The sequence below is a fragment of the Coffea arabica genome, chromosome 10e, assembly GCF_036785885.1.
Source record: "Coffea arabica cultivar ET-39 chromosome 10e, Coffea Arabica ET-39 HiFi, whole genome shotgun sequence".
NCBI lineage: Eukaryota > Viridiplantae > Streptophyta > Magnoliopsida > Gentianales > Rubiaceae > Coffea > Coffea arabica.
Window position 1 is genome coordinate 14,336,815 of NC_092328.1, and position 22,619 is coordinate 14,359,433.

The following is a 22,619-nucleotide window of genomic DNA, read 5'->3' on the forward strand; positions in this document are numbered from 1 at the left end:
ATTCCAGATATAAGCTCCTGAGCCAACAGAAAATTATCAGAGATATGCCTTCCTTTCACAAAGCCACTCTGCTGAGGAGAAATAATCTTCGGCAAGATCCATGCTAATCTGTCTAACAAGACCTTGGATATCACCTTATTGATAAAGTTACACAAGCTAATCGGACGGAATTGGGTAAAATCCTGCGGAGACTGGACCTTCGGAATCAGCACTATTGAAGTGGAAGATATACTCCTAGGCAGCACCTCTCCACAGAAGAAACTTACCACAGCCGCGTGGACATCCTCTGCCACAATGTCCCATGCACACGTAAAAAACCTACCCGAGAACCCATCCGGCCCAGCTGCACTCCCACCATCCATTGCAAAAATCACTGACTTAACTTCTTCCTTAGAAGGGATCTCGTCTAGCATCTCATTATCCTGGTCCGTCAGCAATTTCGGTATAACGTCAAGAGCATTAAAGGATGCACTAGGGGACTCTGCCGTAAATAACCGTTTAAAAAAGGATTCGGCTTCACTCTCAGTGTCATCCGCAGACTCCAGCCAATCCCCAGTGGATGATTTAATCCGATGGATTACCGACCGTTGGTGGCGCTCTGCCACCACTGCATGGAAATATCTCAAATTTCGATCTCCATCCTTCAACCATTTGACCCTTGATTTTTGTTGCCAAAACATATGCTCTACCCCTTGCGACCGCCGAAGATCAGCCCAAGCCTTCTGTAATGCTACAAGCTTGTCTTCCGATGGATCAGTGTCATAGCTCAACTCAGCGTTGAGGGCCATGTCCTCTGCCACCCGTACCGAGCCAAAGATATCTCCGAAAACCTCCCGAGACCAGGCACGTAACACCATCTTGACACTTCGAAGCTTAGCAGCAAGGACCATTAACGGAGGCCCCGAGAAAGCCACGTTCCAGTTGCATCGGACCACATCCAAAAACCCAGGCTTAGATGCCCAAAAATTTAAGAATCGGAATGGCCTCAGCTTGTTGTCTAGTTTTGTCATAGCCGATAATAATAATGGCGCATGATCCGAAGGATCCCTAGATAAATGGCGAACGCTAAAATCCAGAGCGAAATTAGAAGTAACTTGATTCATTAGCAACCTATCTAATCGCTTCCAGATACGCGCCCGCCCATGCCTGTTATTGCACCATGTGAAGCAAGAGCCCGAGTACCCCACATCAAAAACCCCTGCCTGAGACATAAAATCTAAAATATCCCAACCCTCTGCTGGTCTAAAAGGCAACCCTTCCCTTTTCTCCTCCGTCGACACGATGACGTTGAAATCCCCCACAATCAACCAAGGGGATTGATCCGGGTTGTCCACTAGGAGACTAGACCACAATTCTAGCCGTTCAGTGTCTGTGCACTTTGCATGAGTAACTAAGAAGGTGATAGGTCTCTCAAATAACAAAGAGCTAAGTTGTAGTGACATGTGTTGACTCGATTCTCCAACCATGCTACACAAGATAGAGGATTTGTAAAGAACCCAAATATCCCTCCTACTATTACAGATGGCTTGATCCATGTGAAGACACATCCTAATCGAATGAATATCCACTGCTTGGACTTTCGGTTCACAGATAGCAACCAATTGAATCGCATGATGATTAACTAAAAATCAATCTACGAAAATTTGGGGCACGGGACACACCCCTGATATTCCAGAAAAGGAACTTAATCATTGATTTACAGCAGAGAAAGAGTTCGAGGTTGCCTTTGCTTTCGATCGCAGCGACCTATCTGACGGAATTTGAGGTAGCTTTCCTCTCTTCTTGCCATACTTAACCAACTGGAATTCTTCCCCATGCTGGAGCTTGTCACTAACCTGTTGAATAATTGGGTCAAGGTTAAAAATATCTACAACCCCAGAGGAGCCCATGCGCTCCTGTGTCATCCCACCATAGAATCTATCGTCATCGTCAGCCTCCCCCTCTGATAGGGATGCAAACCCACCATCCAATAATCCCTCCTCAACACGGTTCTCCTGTTTCTCCACGTCACCAGCAGACTGCTCCAAAACCTCTTGTTGTGTAGATTCCTTTCTCCCTCACAAATCAACATAGAGATTCTCCGAAACAGTATTGTCGGCCATCAGTTCATGATCAGCATTGACATTGTCAGCTAGCAAGTGATGTTCACCCCTCACATTGTTGTGGGTTAGATTATCTTTACAGTTTGAACCATTGTCGGTCAAATGCTCTGGTTCGGTGTTAAGAGGCTTTTCAATGGGGAAATGGGACCTTTCATTTTGATGACTGTCCACATGCACTGGTTCGGTGTTAAAAGGCTTCGCAATGTGGGAATGGGACCCTTCAAGTTAAAGACCATGTTGATTATCCAGTTGATAGTCCATTTCTCTTTGTCCCCTATGCAATGTCAAACTCATCATGTTACTTGTTTCTATTTTTTCGTTAGCATCAGCGGTTTGGTTATTGGTTGCTTCAACCGCATGATCATCATGAATAGCACAATGTTGCAGAACATTTACTTCCCCTTTCTCCACTTGCACGGCAGACCCAGCAATAGTGGCTTTTGCTGCTAAAATATTTTTTCTTTTTTGAACCGTAGCAGTAGTTCGCACTTCATGAGAATCAGAAATATTTACTGCATTTTCGCTCCCAGTAGCAGCAGTCGCATTCGCAGCCGTATCTTTCGCAATATCAGCAACCACTTCCGCCACCATATCGTTTGCCATAGCAGCTGGATTAGTCTCAGGTTGATGATTAACCATTTGATTTCCATGTAAGTGTAGATCTTGCTGCGCATTCATGGTCTGTTTAAATTTGAGCCGAGATTCATCCTTATTCAACTTCTTCTTGCACTCCTCATGATGATGTCCTAGCCTTGAGCAAAAAGAACAATATGGAGGGATATTCTCTGTGACAATACGTTGCCAGAAACCTGATTCACCTTCGACAGCAACCCACACCCTTGGCACAACAATTTTAGCTACATCTATCTCTACACATATCCTGGCTACACTAGGACGAGTCCCAGCAGCCGTGGCCGAATCTAAGAACAATGGTCTTCCTACTGGAGACAGAATTGAAAACAAAGAATGTTTATCAAAATAATGAATAGGTAGAGATGGAAGATTTACCCAAACCGGTACTAGAGATGATTCTTTATGCACATGAAATTCCCTGGTCCATCGAAACACACGCATTGGATATTTGCCCAATTGCCAAGTTCCTCTCGACCAAACTCTGTTAAAGTCTACTTCAGCTGAGCATTTAATAAGGACATGCCTATAATCCAACAATCCAATGGAAACTTGATCTTTCAAGTTCAAAGAGGCAAAAAACTTTCGAATATCTTCCAAAGAAGGTCGTCCGTGAGAGAATTTGCCAACCAAAGTCCATCTGAATGGCGCCGCAAGTCTGTCCGCATCTACTCTGGAAAAAACAACCGCAGCTTCACCCTTATAAACAGAAGCCTGTCGAAGTTGAATTGGAGATGTTGCCGGCTGTCCAAAGTATCTTTATTAGTCTTTTAGTTCTTTTTTTTCCTCCTATTATTTACAATTTTTTTCACTTTTTGATGGACAGAAACAAAATCAAAAGACTGGCTGGAATCTTTTTTTACTTCAAAAACTCTTCTTACTTCTTTTTTCAAAAGCATCTTTATTAGCCTTTTGGTTTTTCTTTCCTCCTATTATTTACCAAATTAGTTTTCTAATTTTTTTTCCCTTTTATTATGTTGTGATGTTGCAGGTACATAATCTGGAAATTTCCTCCACCATCTTCATGCGGTTTTCTAAGTCTTGTTTTTCCCTTTTGAAGGTAGATTCTATAAGGTTACTTTCTTAAAAAGGTGTATTCTTTAACATTGTTTCCCATGCCTCTCCAACCCTCTCAGTTTAAGGAAGAAAATAGAAAAAGCATATCAATGTTCCTGAAATAAATCACATGCTCTTATTTTTTTTCTTTTCACATGTAAATGCATATTTTTCCTTGGCATCGTTAACAGAATATTTTGTGTTGTCTCTTTCTTTTGGGCGCTTGTCAAATTGATTCGATAATATTCTTAAATCTTAACTGAATTCTTTTGGCATTTAGGAAGCTTCATTTTATTTTCTTAAATTTGTTTTCTAACAACCTTCCATTCTTTGTTTGCTCACTGCATATTCAAATGCAGTTTATTTTTGTATGATATTGTGCACTTTTTTAATTCTTCTTTTTCCTTTGCTTGCATATAGTTTTGGGATAATATGTTGTTTATACATTTTCCCCTTTGCTTGCTTTGTTTGTAAAACACGTCATTCTATAATTCTTTAGGGGCCAATTTTTTTTCTTCTGATAGAGTTGTTGGACGATAGGCTCAAGGCAGAAAAGGGGCTAGTAATCTCCTCCCCTCCCTCTATCAATTCTCCCATTTCTCCCTCTTGTTCTTCTTCATCTCCCTCCCTCCCTCCCTCCCTCCCTCCCTCGAGTGATTATAGCTAATTTTTTCTATTTTTCTGCCATCTTCTTGGCAAAAACAATCAATTTTCCCTCCTCTTTCATGTCTTTTTCAGAAACAGCGAGAAAGGGAAGTTCAATATTTCATCCCGACTAACTATGCGAATTTGTAGAATACAGATATGGTAATTTTTCTTCCCCTTTCTTTCTGTGATTAATGTATTTGTTTCATTTCAGTTTTATCATTGACTTTTTATTTTTAGTTCCAAGAAAAACTTTTAATATGATCTAAGATGGTGAATAATTGATGATTAGCTAGCTTTTAGATATTTATTTACTTTATTTTTTGTACCTACTTGGTTTTTATTGTTCCATTTTCTTTTTCGATTTTGCCTTTCTTGGATTTCTTCTGCAGCAGGGACGAAAAATGACCACCTGTGAAAGGCAACTGCTGTGGGAAAAATGTAAGTTTTGTTTTATTATTGTGATTTAACTTTTTTCTTTAAATTGCTCTCTTCAGACCTCAAATGATGGTATGCTTTTCTTTTTAACCATTTTCTTTGGCATTTCCTCTTTTCGAGTTTTCTTTTTAGTCATTTTTTTGTGCCTTTCATGCAGGTGTTTTGTTGATCTCCTACTTAGAAAAAGCAATCGATATGGTAACTAAAAAGATTCACTTGTTTAAAATAGATTTTTTGATCTTTAAAATGTCTTTCTATTTGCTTCAGTTCTTCCAGTTCCCTTTTCTTCATTGGGTTTTCAGCATTTGATGAATATACTTCTCCTCTGGGAATCAGGAACTTCCCTGTCAAGTTAATCATTGACCAAAATTTTGAGTTACACTAGTAGCACCTATTATCTTTTGCTTGAAGATGATTAATGCAAAAGATATTAAAGCCAAATTTATAATCGAGGCAGCTAATCATCCTATTAATCCAGAGGCAGATGGAGGTTCGTATGTGAGGTCAAAAGGCATAGTGTCTCAAAGCAAAAATAACTTGTGCAGGGAAGCAACTTAACTAACCTTGGCTTTACTTTACAACAAAGAAGGGAGTTGTTATACTCCCAGACATATAGGCAACTTCCGGAGGTGTTACAGTCAGTTACTTCAAGTGGGTTCAAGTATCCATTTAACCCTTCATTTCATAATAATCCAGAAAACCTCTGGTCTTAGTTCAGCACCTTGAGTACTTTTTGGTCCCTTTCTATATCTCAAATATTAGATTGTAAACACCCACTTGAAATTGTGAGTAAGTTGCTATTTTAATTAAACACCTTAAATTTTCTATTCCTTGACTGAAAAAAGAATTAAATTGCTGCATAACTGTAGTTTTGCCTCTTTAATGATAGATTGTGATGTTTAATAGTTTAGAAATTCTTATTAGAAATCAGTTTTGGTTTACTGAAGTACGTATTTACAAAACATGATGTACTCTTAGATTTATAATATCTCAGGTTAAGTCTGGAATATTGAACCTTACAATTGTTTATTTTACTTTGTAAAATTGAACTTAATTAAGGTAAGCCTAAACAGAAAATTTTGTGAGAAACATGAAGATGGTATTCCAATTGATAGGTTCAAAGAGATGAATCCTTCAACTTGTGCTGAAGTTTTTATGCATGATAGAACTTAAAGGAATGGCTTGTTATCTTTGAAGATGATTTGGTAGAACTTACTAATTTGTTACAGAAAAACCTTAGAGCCATCTGTTGCCAGTTCTTTCTGTCAAAATAAGAAAAAAAAATCTTTCCCCTCTTATTTCTTTGCTGAAAAAAAAATCCCTCTTTGCTTGCGGGTAAATACAAATTCCTGTATCTGCAACAAAACGGTCAGGCTCAATGCTGAGAAGACTAATCAATTCCCATCTAAAATTTTCCTCATTCAATCCTCTCCTACTCGAGGCTTCTGTATTAAAAATCCCTTCTATTCTTATCTTTCTTTCTTTCTCTCTGAAAACCGCTAGCTTCTCCATTCCTGTTCCATGTATACTTTTTTCTTTTGATTAAATTTTCTTTTACTCTCTTGATTAAATTTTCAACTGTAAATTTCTACTACCTTTACCCCTATTTCATTGGTGTTTGAGAAATAAAGCATGGAGAATTTTTTCCTCTTATTCACTTGCATTCAGTAATCATCCTTACTTGAGCTCCAATATTCTATGCTTTCACCCTTTTGTGCTGGAACTTATGATTATTTCCTTAGATGAAATCGTTTTAACTTCTTCTTTTTCATGTTCTTAGACTGTTTCATTTTCCACTTGATATTGCTAGCAACTCTTTACAGGTGAGAAATTTAGAGTAAGATGGTGTGGATTGACTATTCTTGTTAAACTTTTTTAGTTACTTGGTAATCACTTTGTCATTTTTGTCTTGTTGCAGCCAGGTATTACAATTTTTGGACTACTTTTTATAGCTCAAGTGAGTGAAATTCCATCTTGGGGCCTTTTTTTGGATTTGGATCAATGTTTTTGATTAAAGGCCAGAATGTGATGCTTGCTTTGCTAAGCATGCTATCTACATAGTTTATTCAATGTTTGGCTTAAAACCTCAGGTAGTTAATAGTTGAAGTTTTTAATTTCAAACCATGTGACGTGTGTGAAATATGCCCAAATTCATAATTAACGAACTAATGTTGACTGTGATAATCAGGGAATAGTGAACTTGATGAATCTACTTGGAAGCCTGGTGTTCTTGGTAATATTGAGATTAGCAAAACTTTATTACCAACGTTGGACCAATTTTGAGATTTTAGAAAAAAGAAAAATTGGAGAGTAACTGATAGAAACTTGTGCCTTCCCTATATATTTAGAGTTTTGTATTCCATTTTGGGGATTTTTAATAGTCATATGTACTTGTGTTTTAATAGTCACAAGAAACTTATCTTGTTGTTTCTCTCTTTGTCGGTGCCCATTGGTTGTTCTACTAAGTTTCTCTATGATGATTTGTTTTGCTAAGTTTCTCTATGCTCCTGGTCTTACTGTAAAGCACGTGTAAATTGATTCTGTAAAGTGATGATTTTGGTTATATGCTGGTTTCATAGGGCCGAGGATGTAGAAATGGAAGAAGGTTAGTGATGTTGAATGCACTTTAGTATCTTTTGTGGGCATCTTTGATTAGAACTCTATGTTGTTAGGATGTTTGAATACTTGTAAAGCTAGCAATTTCAAAAACTTTGTGGAATTCAAGTTCTTTGTTGTGGTTTTGCAAAATGGTCCAAGTTCTTTGTAGACTTGTTACCTGACATATTTTAGTATTGCTCACAAAATATTGAGCTTTCTCTTGAATCTGTTCATGAGCGACTCAAAACAAAGACTGACAGGTGTCGAGCCTGTGCAATAATAATAATAAAACCTAACTACCACCAAAAGCAATCAATAATCAATTCTAAGTACTGGAGTAGGGACTCTAGATGTGCAATGGGTTACTTGATTCACTCTGTTTCCGAAAAATTTGCTTAATCCGATATACCAGAATTAATTGACTGACAAAATTTACTAACTAGTAGACAGTGGCAAGCAGGGTCGTCTCCTCAGGGATTGGAAAAAAGTTTGTTTCTTTCGAATCAAGACAAACGGGGGGTTTGAGGATTTAATGCTAAGGAATTATTAACTAAATAAATCAAATGCGAAAAATAATTAATTGACAGAAATAATTGGGAAAACTCTAGCCAAGGATACACTTCAGAAATTGTTCATGCAACTGATCATCGATTCAAATATAATTTCGACATTTATTAATAGAGTGGTTATAGCTGTCATACACGCGATAAACAACCAACTTTTCCTTACTTCTTCGATAGTCAAGGTAAGACCGTTAACTATTTTTCTAATCAAGAAATAATCCTAAATACGACCGTAGAATTTAATTAATAGATTGCATTAAAAATTAGAAAAACCCAACCCTAACTAACAAACACGCTACGAGGGTTTGTTTAAGTTAGATCGTATGTTTTCCTGACATAAACCCAATTATGCCAGTTGTTATCGGGATGAAAGTAATCTAACAATTATGGATTCAACTACCCCCAATTAGCAAATAGACAACGTGAATAATTAAATATTGCGCATCTATTCAATCATATACAATAGCTATAACAATTAAAAGTAGAAAATATATAAATACCAATAAATGAAGGAAACAGTTAAAATAATTTAGATCTTACAGTTATTTTTGAACCAAGTCTTCAGTTGTCCCCTTGACTAGAAGTATGAAATTAGTTCTCCATTAATGGAGAACAAGTCATGCAAATAATTGTTCCAAGCTTTTTTTCGTTTTTTTCCTCCCAAAAGTCGGCTAAGGAGAAAATAAAGACCAAGTACCATGCCCTCGCGTCTCTAGCCACACAAAAGATGGAAACAAATTGTCTCACGATTTCTGTCCTATTTTGACTCCTAATTGATTGGTATTCTAGTACCAATTAACTTCTTAGAATAAAGCCCTATTACAAGTCAACTTCCTCAACTTTTCTTTTTCTTGGGAATGGCCTACTAACTTCCTAATTTGTAGCCAACTACTTGATGCATTTTTGGAAGTTTCTCACGTGCACTAAATCTCGAGAATCTGGACTTGAATGTGCCACCACCAAATTAGCTGAAAAATTGCCCATTTTTGTCACGTTTTGCTCTTTTTCCTACAATTAGCACCATTAACCAAATATAAGTAAAATCCGATAATTAAAACAATGTTCGGCTAAAATCAAGGGAAGAATAATTATAAATTTAATAACAAATTATGATCTATCAATTTTTCTCACACCAAAACCATGCTTGTACTCAAGCATGAGAACACAAATCAAGTAATTAAATTCAAACAATGGCTATTATTCAAATATTCTATTGCCAATATACAATTAAAACATATTTCAAGTATTAGTGACAATTTTCAAGAAATATCTCTCTAGTTAACTTTCGAGATCAAGCACTATTTCAATTTATGACTAACTAATCTAAGAATATAAAATATTCAACCAGCATCTATAAGCAAATGGTTCGACTATTAAGCAAAATCTCAACATTAAAATTCATGGATCAGCGGGCTGATAATTTATTCAAACACTTTCACATTTTTCACTATTAGCACATTTTTTTTTCTAAAATATCCCCACACTTGATTGATTTTTTTTCAGGGGAAATATTTAATCTTTAGCCATTTAACCATTTTGATGCGAACTCTAACATTGGCCAAATGAAAGAGCTTGGCTACTCAGCCTTTATCGCTTAAAAACCACATACTCATAGCTATCGTCGCTTTTTAACGCGAAAATCGAGACTTATGGTGAAGACTAGTGGAGTATAGCCGAATACTATTCATAAATAAGCACCAAATTAAAATTAAAAATCACACAAACCCGCTTCATTTCTTAAACACGGAGAACTAAAATTAATAGTTAAACCAATTTGCATAAAAAAATGCTAGACAAATATTTATAATATTTAGAGAAGTTAACCAAAAAGTGTAAAAGTCACAAAATCTCAAATATTCACCAAAGAGATACCCTTAAACTTAACCATGTCATACATAACACCTTAGAGTGTAAATCTTAGCAATAGAAAAATTTGAAACATCTAACCATCGTTTATCAGAAACAATAAAAAATATGCATAAAGATGGTAAAAATTGGATAAAATTCGACAAAGTCAAACAAAAAATTCCAACAAAAATGTCTACACTTGCACTTTTTCAATATATTATCAATATACTATCTCCCCCCCCCCACACCTAAATCTTACATTGTCCCCAATGTAAGCAATAAAGAATAAAATACAAAGCAAAAAGGGATAACGAAACTTTCCTGATCATCAAAGGGGGATTGTGGCACAACTGTAGGTAAGAGGCAAAAGACATGTAGAGTTCGATGGCAAAACTGATGAAGATGAAGGCTATGATCCGTAGCTAAGAATGTCGGGTGGCTCACGATAGATGAGGAAGAATTGCGCGCGATGAGCAACGATAATCAAGAATCGACGACCCGCGTTGAACAGCATAACGGTGGCGGTGGAATTTGAGGTCCTTTGGTTGCGGTCTTGTGGCTGGAAAAGAAAAGAAAGGAATAAAAAGGAAAGGGTGAAAAGAACGAAAAGAACGAAAAGAGAGAAAGCAAGAAGAACGAAAAAGAAGAGAGAAAGAAAAGAAAGGAATAAAAAGGAAAGGGAGAAAAGAACGAAAAGAGAGAAAGAAAGAAGAAAGAAAAAGAAGAGAGAAAGAAAGAAAGAAAAAGAAAAGAAAGGAAATTTTTTTTTGGAACCACTGCGTTAGACGTGGGCACGCCTAACTGCCCTTGAGTCTTCGGACCAACTCACGGAAATTAAGATCCTTAAGCGTGACCACTTGGCGTGGGCACGCCTAATTACTAGAGAGTTTTCTGACCAATTTTCAAAAATTGAGTTTCTTAAGCGTGACCATTTGGCGTGGGTACGCTTAACTAATGGAGAGTCTTCTGCCCGCAGACGCGAATTGCCTTCCTTAGGTGTGACCACGTCTAACTACTAGGCAGTTTTTTGTCCGCAAAATTAAAACCTCTTTCTTTAGGCATGACCACTTGGCGTGGGCACATCTAACTGCCAGTTTCTTGCCACAAAAGCAATAAATTACTAAACGCAACTAACACTTAACAAAAATTCCAGAAATATGAGAAAACTAAAACAAAGGGCCTTGGGTTGCCTCCCAAGCAGCGTCTTTCTTTAATATCTTTGGCTAGACATTTTCATGTTTATTCACGGAGGATAAAATCTTGTGATTCGTTTCAATGTTTCATCCTCTGTATAATCCTGATAGCCCTCGTAAATAGAGTAATTCTTGAACACATGAGTTATGGTCTTCCATGGACTAGTAGATGGTACCAAACATACAAGTAATGACCTTAATTCTTCCCTCACTCCTCCATTACGAGCATTTACTGATTCGAGATATTATGTCATCTCAAATCTTAATTTATTCCTGTCATGAAACTCAAAATCGTCTAATATAATAAAATCAATCTCACTAATAGGAATTAAAGAATAAGAGTCAGGAGAATATTGATTAAGGAATGGAGAAGATGTTGCCGCATTTGGAGATTGTTCACTGGATTCATCCACTTGAACAATTTGATATTGGAGTTCCATTTCTTGCACTTCAATTCCCTTTTCAACTACATCTTTAGATTCTTCTTCTTGAAACTCATGCAGTTTTATGTCACTTGTCAGGATAATTATACTCTCATCGTCTTTAAGGTCGATGTTGGTCTGTGAGGGCAATTCTTCATAAATTGGAGAAATCAATTTACTCATTGTAGATGCCAATTCACGCCTTCCATCTTCCATCTCTTTAATCATCCTTTGTTTCTCCTGTTGAAATTGATATGTGTTAGTGGCTATTAATTCAACTATTTCTTTAAGAGACATATCTGACATGGATGATGGTTGTTGATACTCTTGATGTTGAAAATTCATTGGCCATTTTGCATAATTAAGATTGAAATTATCCCACCATCTTTGATCAAACCCGTTTGAGTAAGGATCATACCACGTTTGATATTGAGGTGAAAAATCTCCAAAAGTGTCGATTGGAGCACTTAGGCCATTTTGAAATGCAGGGTATATGTCGGTTGAATGATCCGAGACAAAATAACTTTCACAATTTGCAACAGCCAATTGATCATTAGAAAAAACATGAGTCTCATAACCCCTTCTAGAAATAAAATCCAGTCTATCACCAAAATACGGAAAGTTAGCAGTCATAAACTATATATAAACAAAAAAATAAGAGAAAAAAAAAAGATGAACTCAAAAAGAAACAAATTAATCAGACACCAGTCTCAGGAAACAGGCCAAAAATTGACAGGTGCCGGACCTGTGCAATAATAATAAAAACCTGACTACCACTAAAAGCAGTCAATAATCAATTCAGGTACTGGAGCAGGGACTCTAGATGTTCAATTGATTACTTGATTCACCCTGGTTCCGAAGAGTTTGTTTAATCCGATATACCAGAATTAATTAACTGACAAAATTTACTAACTAGTAAACAGTGGCAAGTAGGGTCGTCTCCTCAGGGATTGGGGAAAAGTTTGTTTCCCTTCGAGTCAAGACAAATGGGGGGGGGTTTAGAATTAAATGCTAACTAAATAAATTAAATGCGGAAAATAACTAATTGACAGAAATAATTGGGAAAACTCTAGTCAAGGGTATACTTCAAAAATGGTTCATGCAACTGATCATCGATGCAAATATAATTCCAACAGTTATCGATAGATTGGTTATAGTTGTCATACAAGCGATAAACAACCAGCCTTTCCTTAGTTTCTCAATAATTAAGGTACGACCGTTAACTATTTCTCTAATTCGGAAACAACCCTAGGTACGATCGTAGGATTTAATTTCTGGTTTGCATTAAGATTTCGAAAAGCCCAATCCTAACTAACAAACACGCTATGAGAATTTGTTTAAATTAGATCGTATGTTTTCTTGACATAAACCCAATTATGCCAGTTGCTACCGGGACGGAGGTAATCGAACAATTACGGATTCAACTACCCCCAATTAGCAAAATAGACTACGTGAATAATTAAATATTGCGCACTATTCAATCATGCACAATAGCTATAACAATTAAAGCAGAAAACACATAAATACCGATAAATGAAGAAAATAGTTAAAATAGTTTAGATTTCACAGTAAGTGCCGAACCAAATCTTCAGTTGTACCTTGACTAGAATTAAGAAGTTAATTCTCCATTAATGGAGAACCAGCCGTGCGAAATAATTGGGGTTAATTCCACTTTGTCCCCCCAAACTTTGAACGATTATCCACTTAAGTCCCTAAACTTTAAAATGGGACACTTAAGTCCCTAAACTTATAAATACTTCCCACTTAAGTCCCTGAACTTATAAAATGGGACACTTAAATCCCTAAACCCTTATAAAATGGGACACTTCGACCACCAACAGCATTCAGGATTTGTTAACAATTTTTCTTAAGTGGGATGTATTTATAAGTTTAGGGACTTAAGTGTCCCATTTTGAAGTTTAGGGACTTAAGTGGGTAATCGTCCAAAGTTTGGGGGGACAAAATGGAATTAACCCTAATAATTGAGAAGAGCTTTTCAATTGTGTCTCCCAAAGGTCGGCCACAAGGGTAAAAACAAAAAGATAGGAATTGTTGCTTCTCTTTTCCGTCTTTAGCCTCTCAAAAGAGAGCTAATGTCTGCCGAAAAATAATCCCTTCTTTTTCTCCTAATTGGTTGGTATCTTGATACCAATCAACTTCCTATAAAGATTCCTATCACAATTTAATTTCCTAAAAACTCTTCCAATCACTTAAGGATGATCCCGCGAAATCAGGAAGGTCCTGATAGCTATCAAATTAGGAAATTGATTCGGATTTCGAGATTGCCCAATATCGATCCCGACTTTTCGGCTTTGAGCAGTGAACTTAGGCGCGCCCACGTGCAACCATCAGATGTTTTTTACTAGAAAATTTTCATTTAAGCACTTTTCATTCCCGCTCCTGAAATAAGTACAAAATACCAAATATAAGTAGAATCTATCAATTAACGCAATATTTGGTAAACTAAAAGAGGGAAATAACCATAAAATTAATGATAAAAATACAACATATCAAAGACATTTCTGGTGTATATCAAATCATTGCAAACACAATTAGCTGATGTAAGGCAGCGCTACATAGTGATACAATATTCTGAAACTAATGACATTGCCACTTTTGTTCAGCTAGCAGGTAAAGCAAAAATGACTCTGTCAATTAGCCCCCAAGCAGAGATTATGGAGCTCTTGACTCCGAGTGCATGAACACTCAATTAAACTTGTCATACACACTTGTCTTTTCCTAAAAGCAAATGATATGGTAGATGAAAACTAATAAGTGCAGGAAAAAGAAAACTCGTGACTGCAGGAGAAGCCAATGGATCTTCAAAAGTTTGCCTTCGACTCGCTGAAAGGTTTGATGATATAGATAATGTGGAAGGAGATGGCTCTTAAAATACGGACAACCTCCATCAAGAAAACAAGATTAGGCTGAATTTACACTATTCAACTTTTGTACAACTCGAACTAGATGCTTTTTGTCTTCTTGGGTTCTACTCTAGATTTGACAGATTGCTTAGAACATTTTGAAAGGATTATTTATATATCTATCAACTGTGTACATCTGTGTGTGGTTATCCTGAGGCAATTTTTGTGGTAGAGGCTGAACTATGTTTGGTCTCAACTCTATATCGATTTTAGATCTTCATTTAGAAGACTTTGCACCACCTCGATTATATCTGTCTTTTTTATTTATTCTATTTTCATTGTATGCAAAAACAAGTTACATCTCATATTGTGTGTAGAAACAAGCAACATCTTACATTGTATGTAGAAACAAGGAACATCTTAATGATCTTACTAATATACTTATTATGTTGTCTTGCATTTCCTTGACAAATTGCTTATTTTTATTGCTTAATAAAATTACAAAAACATAATCGCAAAGATATTGGTGTATCTTTATGTAACTTTTTATATTTAATATTTGAATTTGAATAATTGGGCATTTCTGGTCGAGCCTAAAAATTATACAGCGCATTGCGCGATTCTCTTCCTAGTCAAACGATAAGCATGATGCCTTGCACCTTTTAGTAGTTTTCTATATTTTTTCTTTTCAAGATTTGGGTATTGGGTAATTTTGAGATGTACTAGAGTTCCAAAAGCTTATCCAATGCAAATTTGAAAATTTCATTTCCTTTTTAATTTACCAGTACTTATTAGCTTCGGATCATAGGCATAATTAGTTTGTTATATCTTAATTAACTGATTGCCTCACTATTGAAGGTTAATATGCTTATTGAAACACCACTCTTTTTTTTAAGATCCCATGGAGGGTTGTGGTCCCAATCTATTACATTATATAGCATCCAATCTGAGTATAGTTAAGTCCATGACATCTAAATTCAATAATTTTCTAAACTCTTTTGGAGGTGCATCAAAGAATTTAAGCCTTAGGATGTGTTTAATAAAATTGAAATTTGAAAATTGAAATCTGAAGTCCGAATTCATTAAGTAATTAAATTGTTAAATATTAAATATGATACATTTGGGTATATTTCACATTATGTGCTATTTTGGATAGAAAATTTAAGACTACTTAATTAATTCAAATATTCTATTTTTGGTTATCAGATGCATCATCTGAATATATTATGATCTGAATTCATTAAACTTAAGTGTTGAATTGAATTATTAAATGGAATCTTAATTTCGCTAAATAATCCGTGCACTTGATACGCTCGTGCCATTCATGCTTCAATTCCCACTTCCATTGTTTCGCTAGCCAACTGTTTTTATGCTAAATCAGAGTGTAGTGTGGGATTTCCTTAGGTGCCTTGTCATTCAGCTCCAAACTCACGTTTGAGTCTGATTCAATGATCATATTTCTGCAACAAATATCCCATGCCATACTCAACCCATGAATGATGGCCCATAGTTCTACTACCATGTTATTTGTAGTTCCCAAGCTGACACCGAACCCATTCATCCAGTAACCCCCTTTATCTCTAATTAGTCCTCCTGCTCCAGCTTGTCCTAAACTGTTGCTTGATGCTCCATCCACATTTAGTTTCACCCATCCAATTTGGGGCTTACTCCAATTGATAAACCTCAGCTCCTTCTATATTGCTCTATGATAGTTGGTGAGAGATTCCTGACTGAATTCGGCTTGGGCTATCACTGTTTGAGCACAGATTTTATCTTAGTTGCAGTAACATAGGTTCCCAGCATACCAGGTAAAATAAAAAAAGTTCTTAAATCAAACACCTGCCAATCTGCATCTTCTATCTCTACAGTGTCATATTGTTTTAAGCTCCAGTCAAGCCATTCTTCCAGATTTGAGTTCCTAAATTTCCCCATCTACTTGGTAGATTAGTTTCTTCCATATTGTTGATATCCAGTCATAGCCTAGCAATCCATATTTATAATTATTGAATTACATTTAACCAACTTTTTTTTATTATAAAACATCATCATATCATTAAATCTATACTAATAGCACAAATTACATCAATCATGAACAAATACAAATAGATCTAAAAAACAAATCTTGATATTACAAATCTAAAAAATTAATAGAATATTACACTGTGAAACTCCAATAATATCCAAAGATAAAACACTTATTGCCCCAATATCATCTATGCATGCTTCCAACTGTTTTGCTTCTTTTCTCTCAGATCTGCTAATTAACTAATTCAAATTCAGATGTTAAAGTGAGATCTAATGAGGTATATCTAAAAGATTTTAGACTTTGACAACCAAATATGAGAAAACTTAGATCTAGTACAAAAAATAGAAAAAACTACAAAAGTTGTCATTAGAAATCTCTTTTTTTTTTTTTTTACAAACGATAATATTTTTATAGATATTAACACTTGATAATACAAGAGCTAATGACAAAAAGGGGTAACTACCCCCATATCTTTTCTAGCTAAAGCTAACAGCCAATTTGGGAATGAAATTTCCCATTCAATGTTTCTAACCGACTTGACTGCAAATTGAGCCATGGCATGGCTACAACCATTAGCAGTTTTGGGCACAAAAGAAAAAACATGTCGGTTAAACCTCATCTTTAGGATCTCAATGTCTTCCAGGATTGTTTGTAGTTTACAATCCTGAACATTGCCCGTATTAATAAGGCTCACTACATTTTACAATCAGATTGGACTTCTATGTTTGTCCATCCTGCAATTTGAGCCATTACCAGCACACCTCTGATAGCAAGTGTTTCCTCAGTGGCTGCTTCCCCTCTTTTCCTCTCAGTGATTCCTTTAGCTCCCACTATCTCCCTACGCCAGTTCCTTGCAATAATCCCCAGTCCTATTCTGACCATTGTAGCTGAGATTGCTGCATCCTTGTTAATCTTCATTACCCCTTCCTTAGGTGGCTCCCATCGCAGCTGAACCTGTTCTTCCTTTTCTACTGATGCATTTGCTCGCGAGTCTGATTCATTCGCCATATCAAATTCGAACCATTCCTACTAAGCTTTGTCTACTATTCTTTTGGCTTGCACATTCTCCATCTGGAATGCCATCTTGTTTCTAGCTTTCCAGATTTGCCATAGAATGTTCATCGTGAGCTTGATTCGGTCTTCTCCTTGTACCTCCTTAGCTGATTGCATCACGGCGTCCCACCATCTCCACATGTTACACTACAGTTCAGCTATCCCTTCCCACCTTACAGGAGCTAACTTCCATACCACTTGAGCTTTTGGACAAAAGAAAAAAATGTGCTCTATGGTTTCGATTTCCTCCCCACAACAGTTACATATACTGCTGCCCTTTCCAATTCTATTATAGAGTGCTTCACTAGTAGCTAGACCATTTTGCAGACACCTCCATAAGAAGTGTTTCAGTTTCATCTTAATATTTAAGCTCTACAATCTTTTCCACACCGTATGCTTCCTAATTTCCTAGCTGGTCTCTGAGTCAGTTGCTAGCCTTCAGTTCATGGTGTTTTCTTCCCCCTTTGCAACCACATATCCTGTCTTCACTGTGTATATCCCAGACTTACTATGACTCCAGAATAGTCTGTCTTTCTTTTCATATAAGCTAAGGGAAATGCTAGTGATGAACTTCATATCCTCTGCATTAAACCAGCGCCGCAAGTAATCTGTCTTCCACTTCCCTCCCGCTATTATTTCATGCACAAACTCTAGCTGGCAACTTGTTGGTTTTGCAGTTGAAACTCTTCCATTGACCGATCCAGGTATCCACCTATCTTGCTAGATCTTTACTAACCTTCCATCTCCTACTCTCTTCCATAATCCCTGTTGTAGTAGTTCTCCCCCTTTGTGAATGCTTTTCCAGCACCAGGATGCATTGCTAGGAGGCTGTTGTTCTAACCAGTCTTCCTCCTTCATATACTTAGCTTTCAAAACTTTGCTTACTAACAAATTTGGATTAGTAACAACTCTCCAAATTTGTTTTTGCAAGCAAGGCTATATTGAAAGCTTCCAGATCTCTAAAACCCAATCCCCCTTTCCCTTTAACTTCTGAAAGTTTACTCCATCCAACCTAGTGCACTTTTTTTTTCAGATTCCCCCCCACCCCACCAGAACTGAGCTATACTAGCACTAATGTCCTTGCACAAGCCTTTAGGAAGTTTAAAACAAGACATAATCTATGTAGGCATGGCCATAATGACTGACTTGATCAAGACCTCATTACCCCCTTGACTTAGCAGCTTTTGTTTCCAACCTTGAAGCTTGCTATTAATTTTACTTTTCAGATACCCAAAGACCTGGTTCTTAGCTCTCCCTATAGTCATAGGTAGTCTAAATATTTTCCACTGTGAGCCTCTCTCATTTTGTCCAACACCTCGCTTATCTCCCCTCTAATCATATTAGGAGTATTTCTAGAGAAAAACATGGCTGATTTTTTGAAATTAACTTCCTGTCCAGTCGCATGACCATCGAGCTAAATGATCTCCTTTATCTTCTAAGCTTTCTTTTTGCTTGCTTTGCAACACAAAAGAGAGTCATCTGCAAAAAATAAATGAGAAACCATAGGGCTGTCTTTGCATACTTTGATGCCAATTAATTGCTTTCTTTCCATAGCTTTCTTGAGTAAATTAGAAAGCCCTTCAGTACAAATAATGAACAAGTAGGGAGATAAGGGATCTCCTTGCCGGATTCCTCTGGAAGGCTTAATATACCTCACCTTTTGTCCATTCAGATTAAAGGAGTAAGAAACTGTGGAAATGCAAGTCATGATCCAGTGAACAAATGTAGGACAAAAACCCATGTGCATCATAATTCTTCCTAGAAATTTCGACTCCACTCTATCATATGCTTTAGACATATCAAACTTAAGAGTCATGAATCCTACTTTACCAGTTCTCTTGCTCTTCAGAAAATGCAAAATTTCATGTGTAATGATGACATTGTCTAGAATTTGTCTCCCTGGAACAAAAGCAAATTGAGATGGGCTAATGCAATGCTTAAGAACTTTTTTCAATCTATTTGCCAAAATCTTAGAAATGGTTTTATACAACACTGTGCAAAGGCTAATATGTCTGAAATGGATCAACATTACTGGATTATCAACCTTTGGGATTAATGAGATGATGGTCTCATTAATAGTTTTAAGGAGATTGCCAGTATGAAAAAAGCTAGTAATGGCATTGACAATATCAACTTTGATAATATTCCAGTATGTTTGGAAAAATAATGGGGACATACCATCAACTCCAGGAGCTTTGTTAGGAAACATGGAAAAGATGGCTTGTTTGATCTCCAACTCGTCCACTGGTTTAATCAACTGTGCATTCATCAGATTGGAAATAGTGCGAGGTATGCCTTGCAGCACGTCATCAAATTCTTTTGGGTCATTGGATGTGAAGAGCTCTGTATAGTGCTTGCTCAATTCATCTTCGATTTCCTTTTCACTCCTACACCACTATTTGTCTTCTGGAGCATACTGATCATGTTTCGCTTTCTTTTAGCCATAACACTTAGGTGAAAGTAAGCTGTGTTTTTGTCCCTCTCCTTGAGCCACCTACTTCTTGATTTCTGGCTCCAGTATAGCTCCTCATCCTTGTACGCATTGCTTAATTGTAGCTTCAAGGTTGTAATAACTCTTTTGTTGCATTGCTCACCTTCCTCACACGCTGCCTTCAGTTGCTCCTTTAGCTCCTGTATTTTTGCCTTTGTGTTACCTTTGGCTGCCCGGTTCCATTCAATCAGAGCTATTCTACATTCCCTAATTCTTTTCACTACTTTAAACATTCTGGAACCTTGTTGTTCCACCTCCCAAGCTCTTTTAATTACAGCTTCAGAACCTTTGTCTTTTGCCCATCTTTGGTAAAAAAAGAATCTTCTTTTTACTCTCCCTTGCTTCAGATTTGTGTCTACCATTAGAAAGCAGTGGTCAGACGCCTTTTTTCAATATGTTCACAGGTTACTTTCTCATGCAACTGCACCCACCCAACACTACCTAAGCATCTATCTAACCTCTCTTTTATTTCCCCCTCCCCCTCTCATGTGTTACTCCAGGTCCAAGGAACCCCCTCATACCCTATATCCACGAGCTCATTTCCAGAGATAAAACTATTAAAGTACCTAAAACTACTCTCTGACCTTTCCCTCCCTCCCCATTTCTCCCCATTTGAGCAAATATCATTGAAGTCTCCCACTACAACCCATTTCTCACCCCATTCCCTCTTTTTCTCGTTTATGGTCTTCCATTGTTGCTTTCTTACCCTGTCCTCCGTGCTAGCATAAATTCCTACTAGCCACTAGTGATCATTCGTATCCTTGTCTACCACCTTTGCTGCAATGTACCAATCAGTGCCGTGTACATCCAGGAGTAGCACATCCTCCTTCCAAAACAAGGTTAATCCCCTTGCTCTACCCGTAGAACTCACAACAAAACAATTTTCAAACTGAATTCTTTTTTGTACTTGTTTCATATACCTTTCCTAGTTTTTTGTCTCACTCAAAAACACAATGCTAGGAGAGTGGATGTGAAGTACCTCCTTCAGTTGGGGAATTGTCAAGGGGCCTCCTGCACCTCGACAATTCCACACCGCTACCTTCATTGTGATGGTAGAGGCATTGTGGGGCTAGCCTCCAATTCCCCTCCCTGTGGATTAGCATCTTGGTCCAACTTTAAAAGCTTGTGTTGTGTACCTTCTGCCATGTCTTCTTTCATGATGTTCAGGTCTTGCCTCTCCTCCAGTGTTTTCCTTTTCTCTCCGCATCTACTCACTATTCCTTTATCAGTGTTATCTCTTAATGGTACCCTTTTAGGTCGTAAGCTCCTCCTCCATTGTTTTTTCCCCTTGTTTGCTACCACTGGCTGGAGGTCGACTACTATCATTTTTAGTTTCAATCTTATCGCTTACCATACACCCCTTTCCAGAGTTGTCTATCACCTCCCTTCCTGTAAAGTCTTCTAAATCCATGTCCTCTGGATTACGACCTTCATTCCTGCTCATGCTTTTTCTCAAGTCCACTGTTACCTTATTGATTTCTATATTTTCCAACTCTCTAACTCCATTTCCTCTATGTGTTTTTCCCCATCCTCTTTCCCTTTCTCCTCTCTTCTTTCCAACTCTCTACTAACTCTCAGAATCTCTTCCCATTTCCTTTCCATTGCTACTTTTTCCTGCTCGCTACCCTTGCGCTCTTTGATACCCCCTCTTTTGCCCGTTTCAACCATGCCCCCAGATCCTTTCTCAGTAAGTGTCCCAGCACTAGAACTTGGTCCTTTGTTTACCATTGATACCTCCATGATCCTCTGATTATCTTCTGTACCAGTCATCTTACCAGCTCTCAAAGGGGAGATCATTATGTTCCCTGCTCTCATCCAAGCAACATACTGACCTTCCCTACTAGACTACCCATCCCTTCTTTCCCCATTACACGATTTGTCCCCATGTCCTATTCTCCCACAATTGTAACAAAAGTCCGGACAGCGCTCATATTTAAACTCCACCCAGGTGTTCACTCCCTCAAGTTTCACCAACGTTCCTCTCGGGGGAGGTTGTAGAACATCGATCTCAGCCATTATCTTCATATGCCTCCCTTCTTTCCCCTCTCCTGGAGGAACAATTACCTCTTTTACAGATCTAAAGAGTTTCCCTAACTTAAACCCCACTGATCTACACAACCAGTGAACTGGAAGATTCCAAATTTGCACCCATAAATAAGCAAATCTAAAGTGGTTAAGCTTTCTTTCACATCCAACCTCCCACTCTTTTATCACTAGTATCTGATTGTCCATAATCCACGACCCTCCCTCCAGAATTTTTTCACGGTCTTCTTCCTTTTCTAACTGGAATTGAAACAGATTTGGACCTAACTCAGTTACAACCATATTTCTGGGATAACCCCAAACATGGTTAGTAAAGTTTTTAACCCCTGTGAAATTTGCCACCTTATCTCCTATCAATCTTCCAACTAAGCTTCTGCTACAATCCTGGACCCCCCCTCTTATATCATCAGAGCAGAGATCCACTCCTTCCAGTTCCGACATAGAGAGCTCAAACTTACTAAAAAGCTCTTGTTAATTCTTCCTCCATCCTCCAGAGATTCGGCAACGTTGACTCTACCGTGCACTATTTCCTTTCGCAGATGCTCCAAATGATTAAACCTGCAAAACAGAGTAGAAGAACAAAGGGAGTGAAAAAGGAAACAGAGTAGAAGAACAAAGGGAACAAAAAAAACTCAGAAAAACTAAAT

At 37.3% G+C, this 22,619-nt stretch overlaps 1 protein-coding gene and 1 long non-coding RNA gene across 2 annotated transcripts; one reads left to right on the plus strand and one right to left on the minus strand.

Moving 5' to 3' along the window:
• Positions 1-4,442: 4,442 nt before the first annotated feature.
• On the plus strand, positions 4,443-7,598 carry LOC140015475 (uncharacterized). Its single transcript, XR_011822103.1, has 5 exons — positions 4,443-4,595; positions 4,829-4,874; positions 5,029-5,069; positions 6,790-6,828; positions 7,451-7,598. It is a non-coding gene; the product is annotated as an uncharacterized lncRNA (long non-coding RNA).
• Positions 7,599-21,774: 14,176 nt separating this feature from the next.
• Positions 21,775-22,413, minus strand: LOC113711321 (uncharacterized). The gene has a single exon (XM_027234484.1). The coding sequence runs from the start codon at positions 22,411-22,413 to the stop codon at positions 21,775-21,777; it is 639 nt and encodes a 212-aa protein (XP_027090285.1).
• Between the last annotated feature and the right edge of the window lie 206 nt (positions 22,414-22,619).

Coding starts and splice junctions, on each gene's coding strand:
- LOC113711321 (XM_027234484.1), bottom strand. CDS start 22,413: ATGTCGGAACTGGAAGGAGTGGATCTCTGCTCTGATGATATAAGAGGG.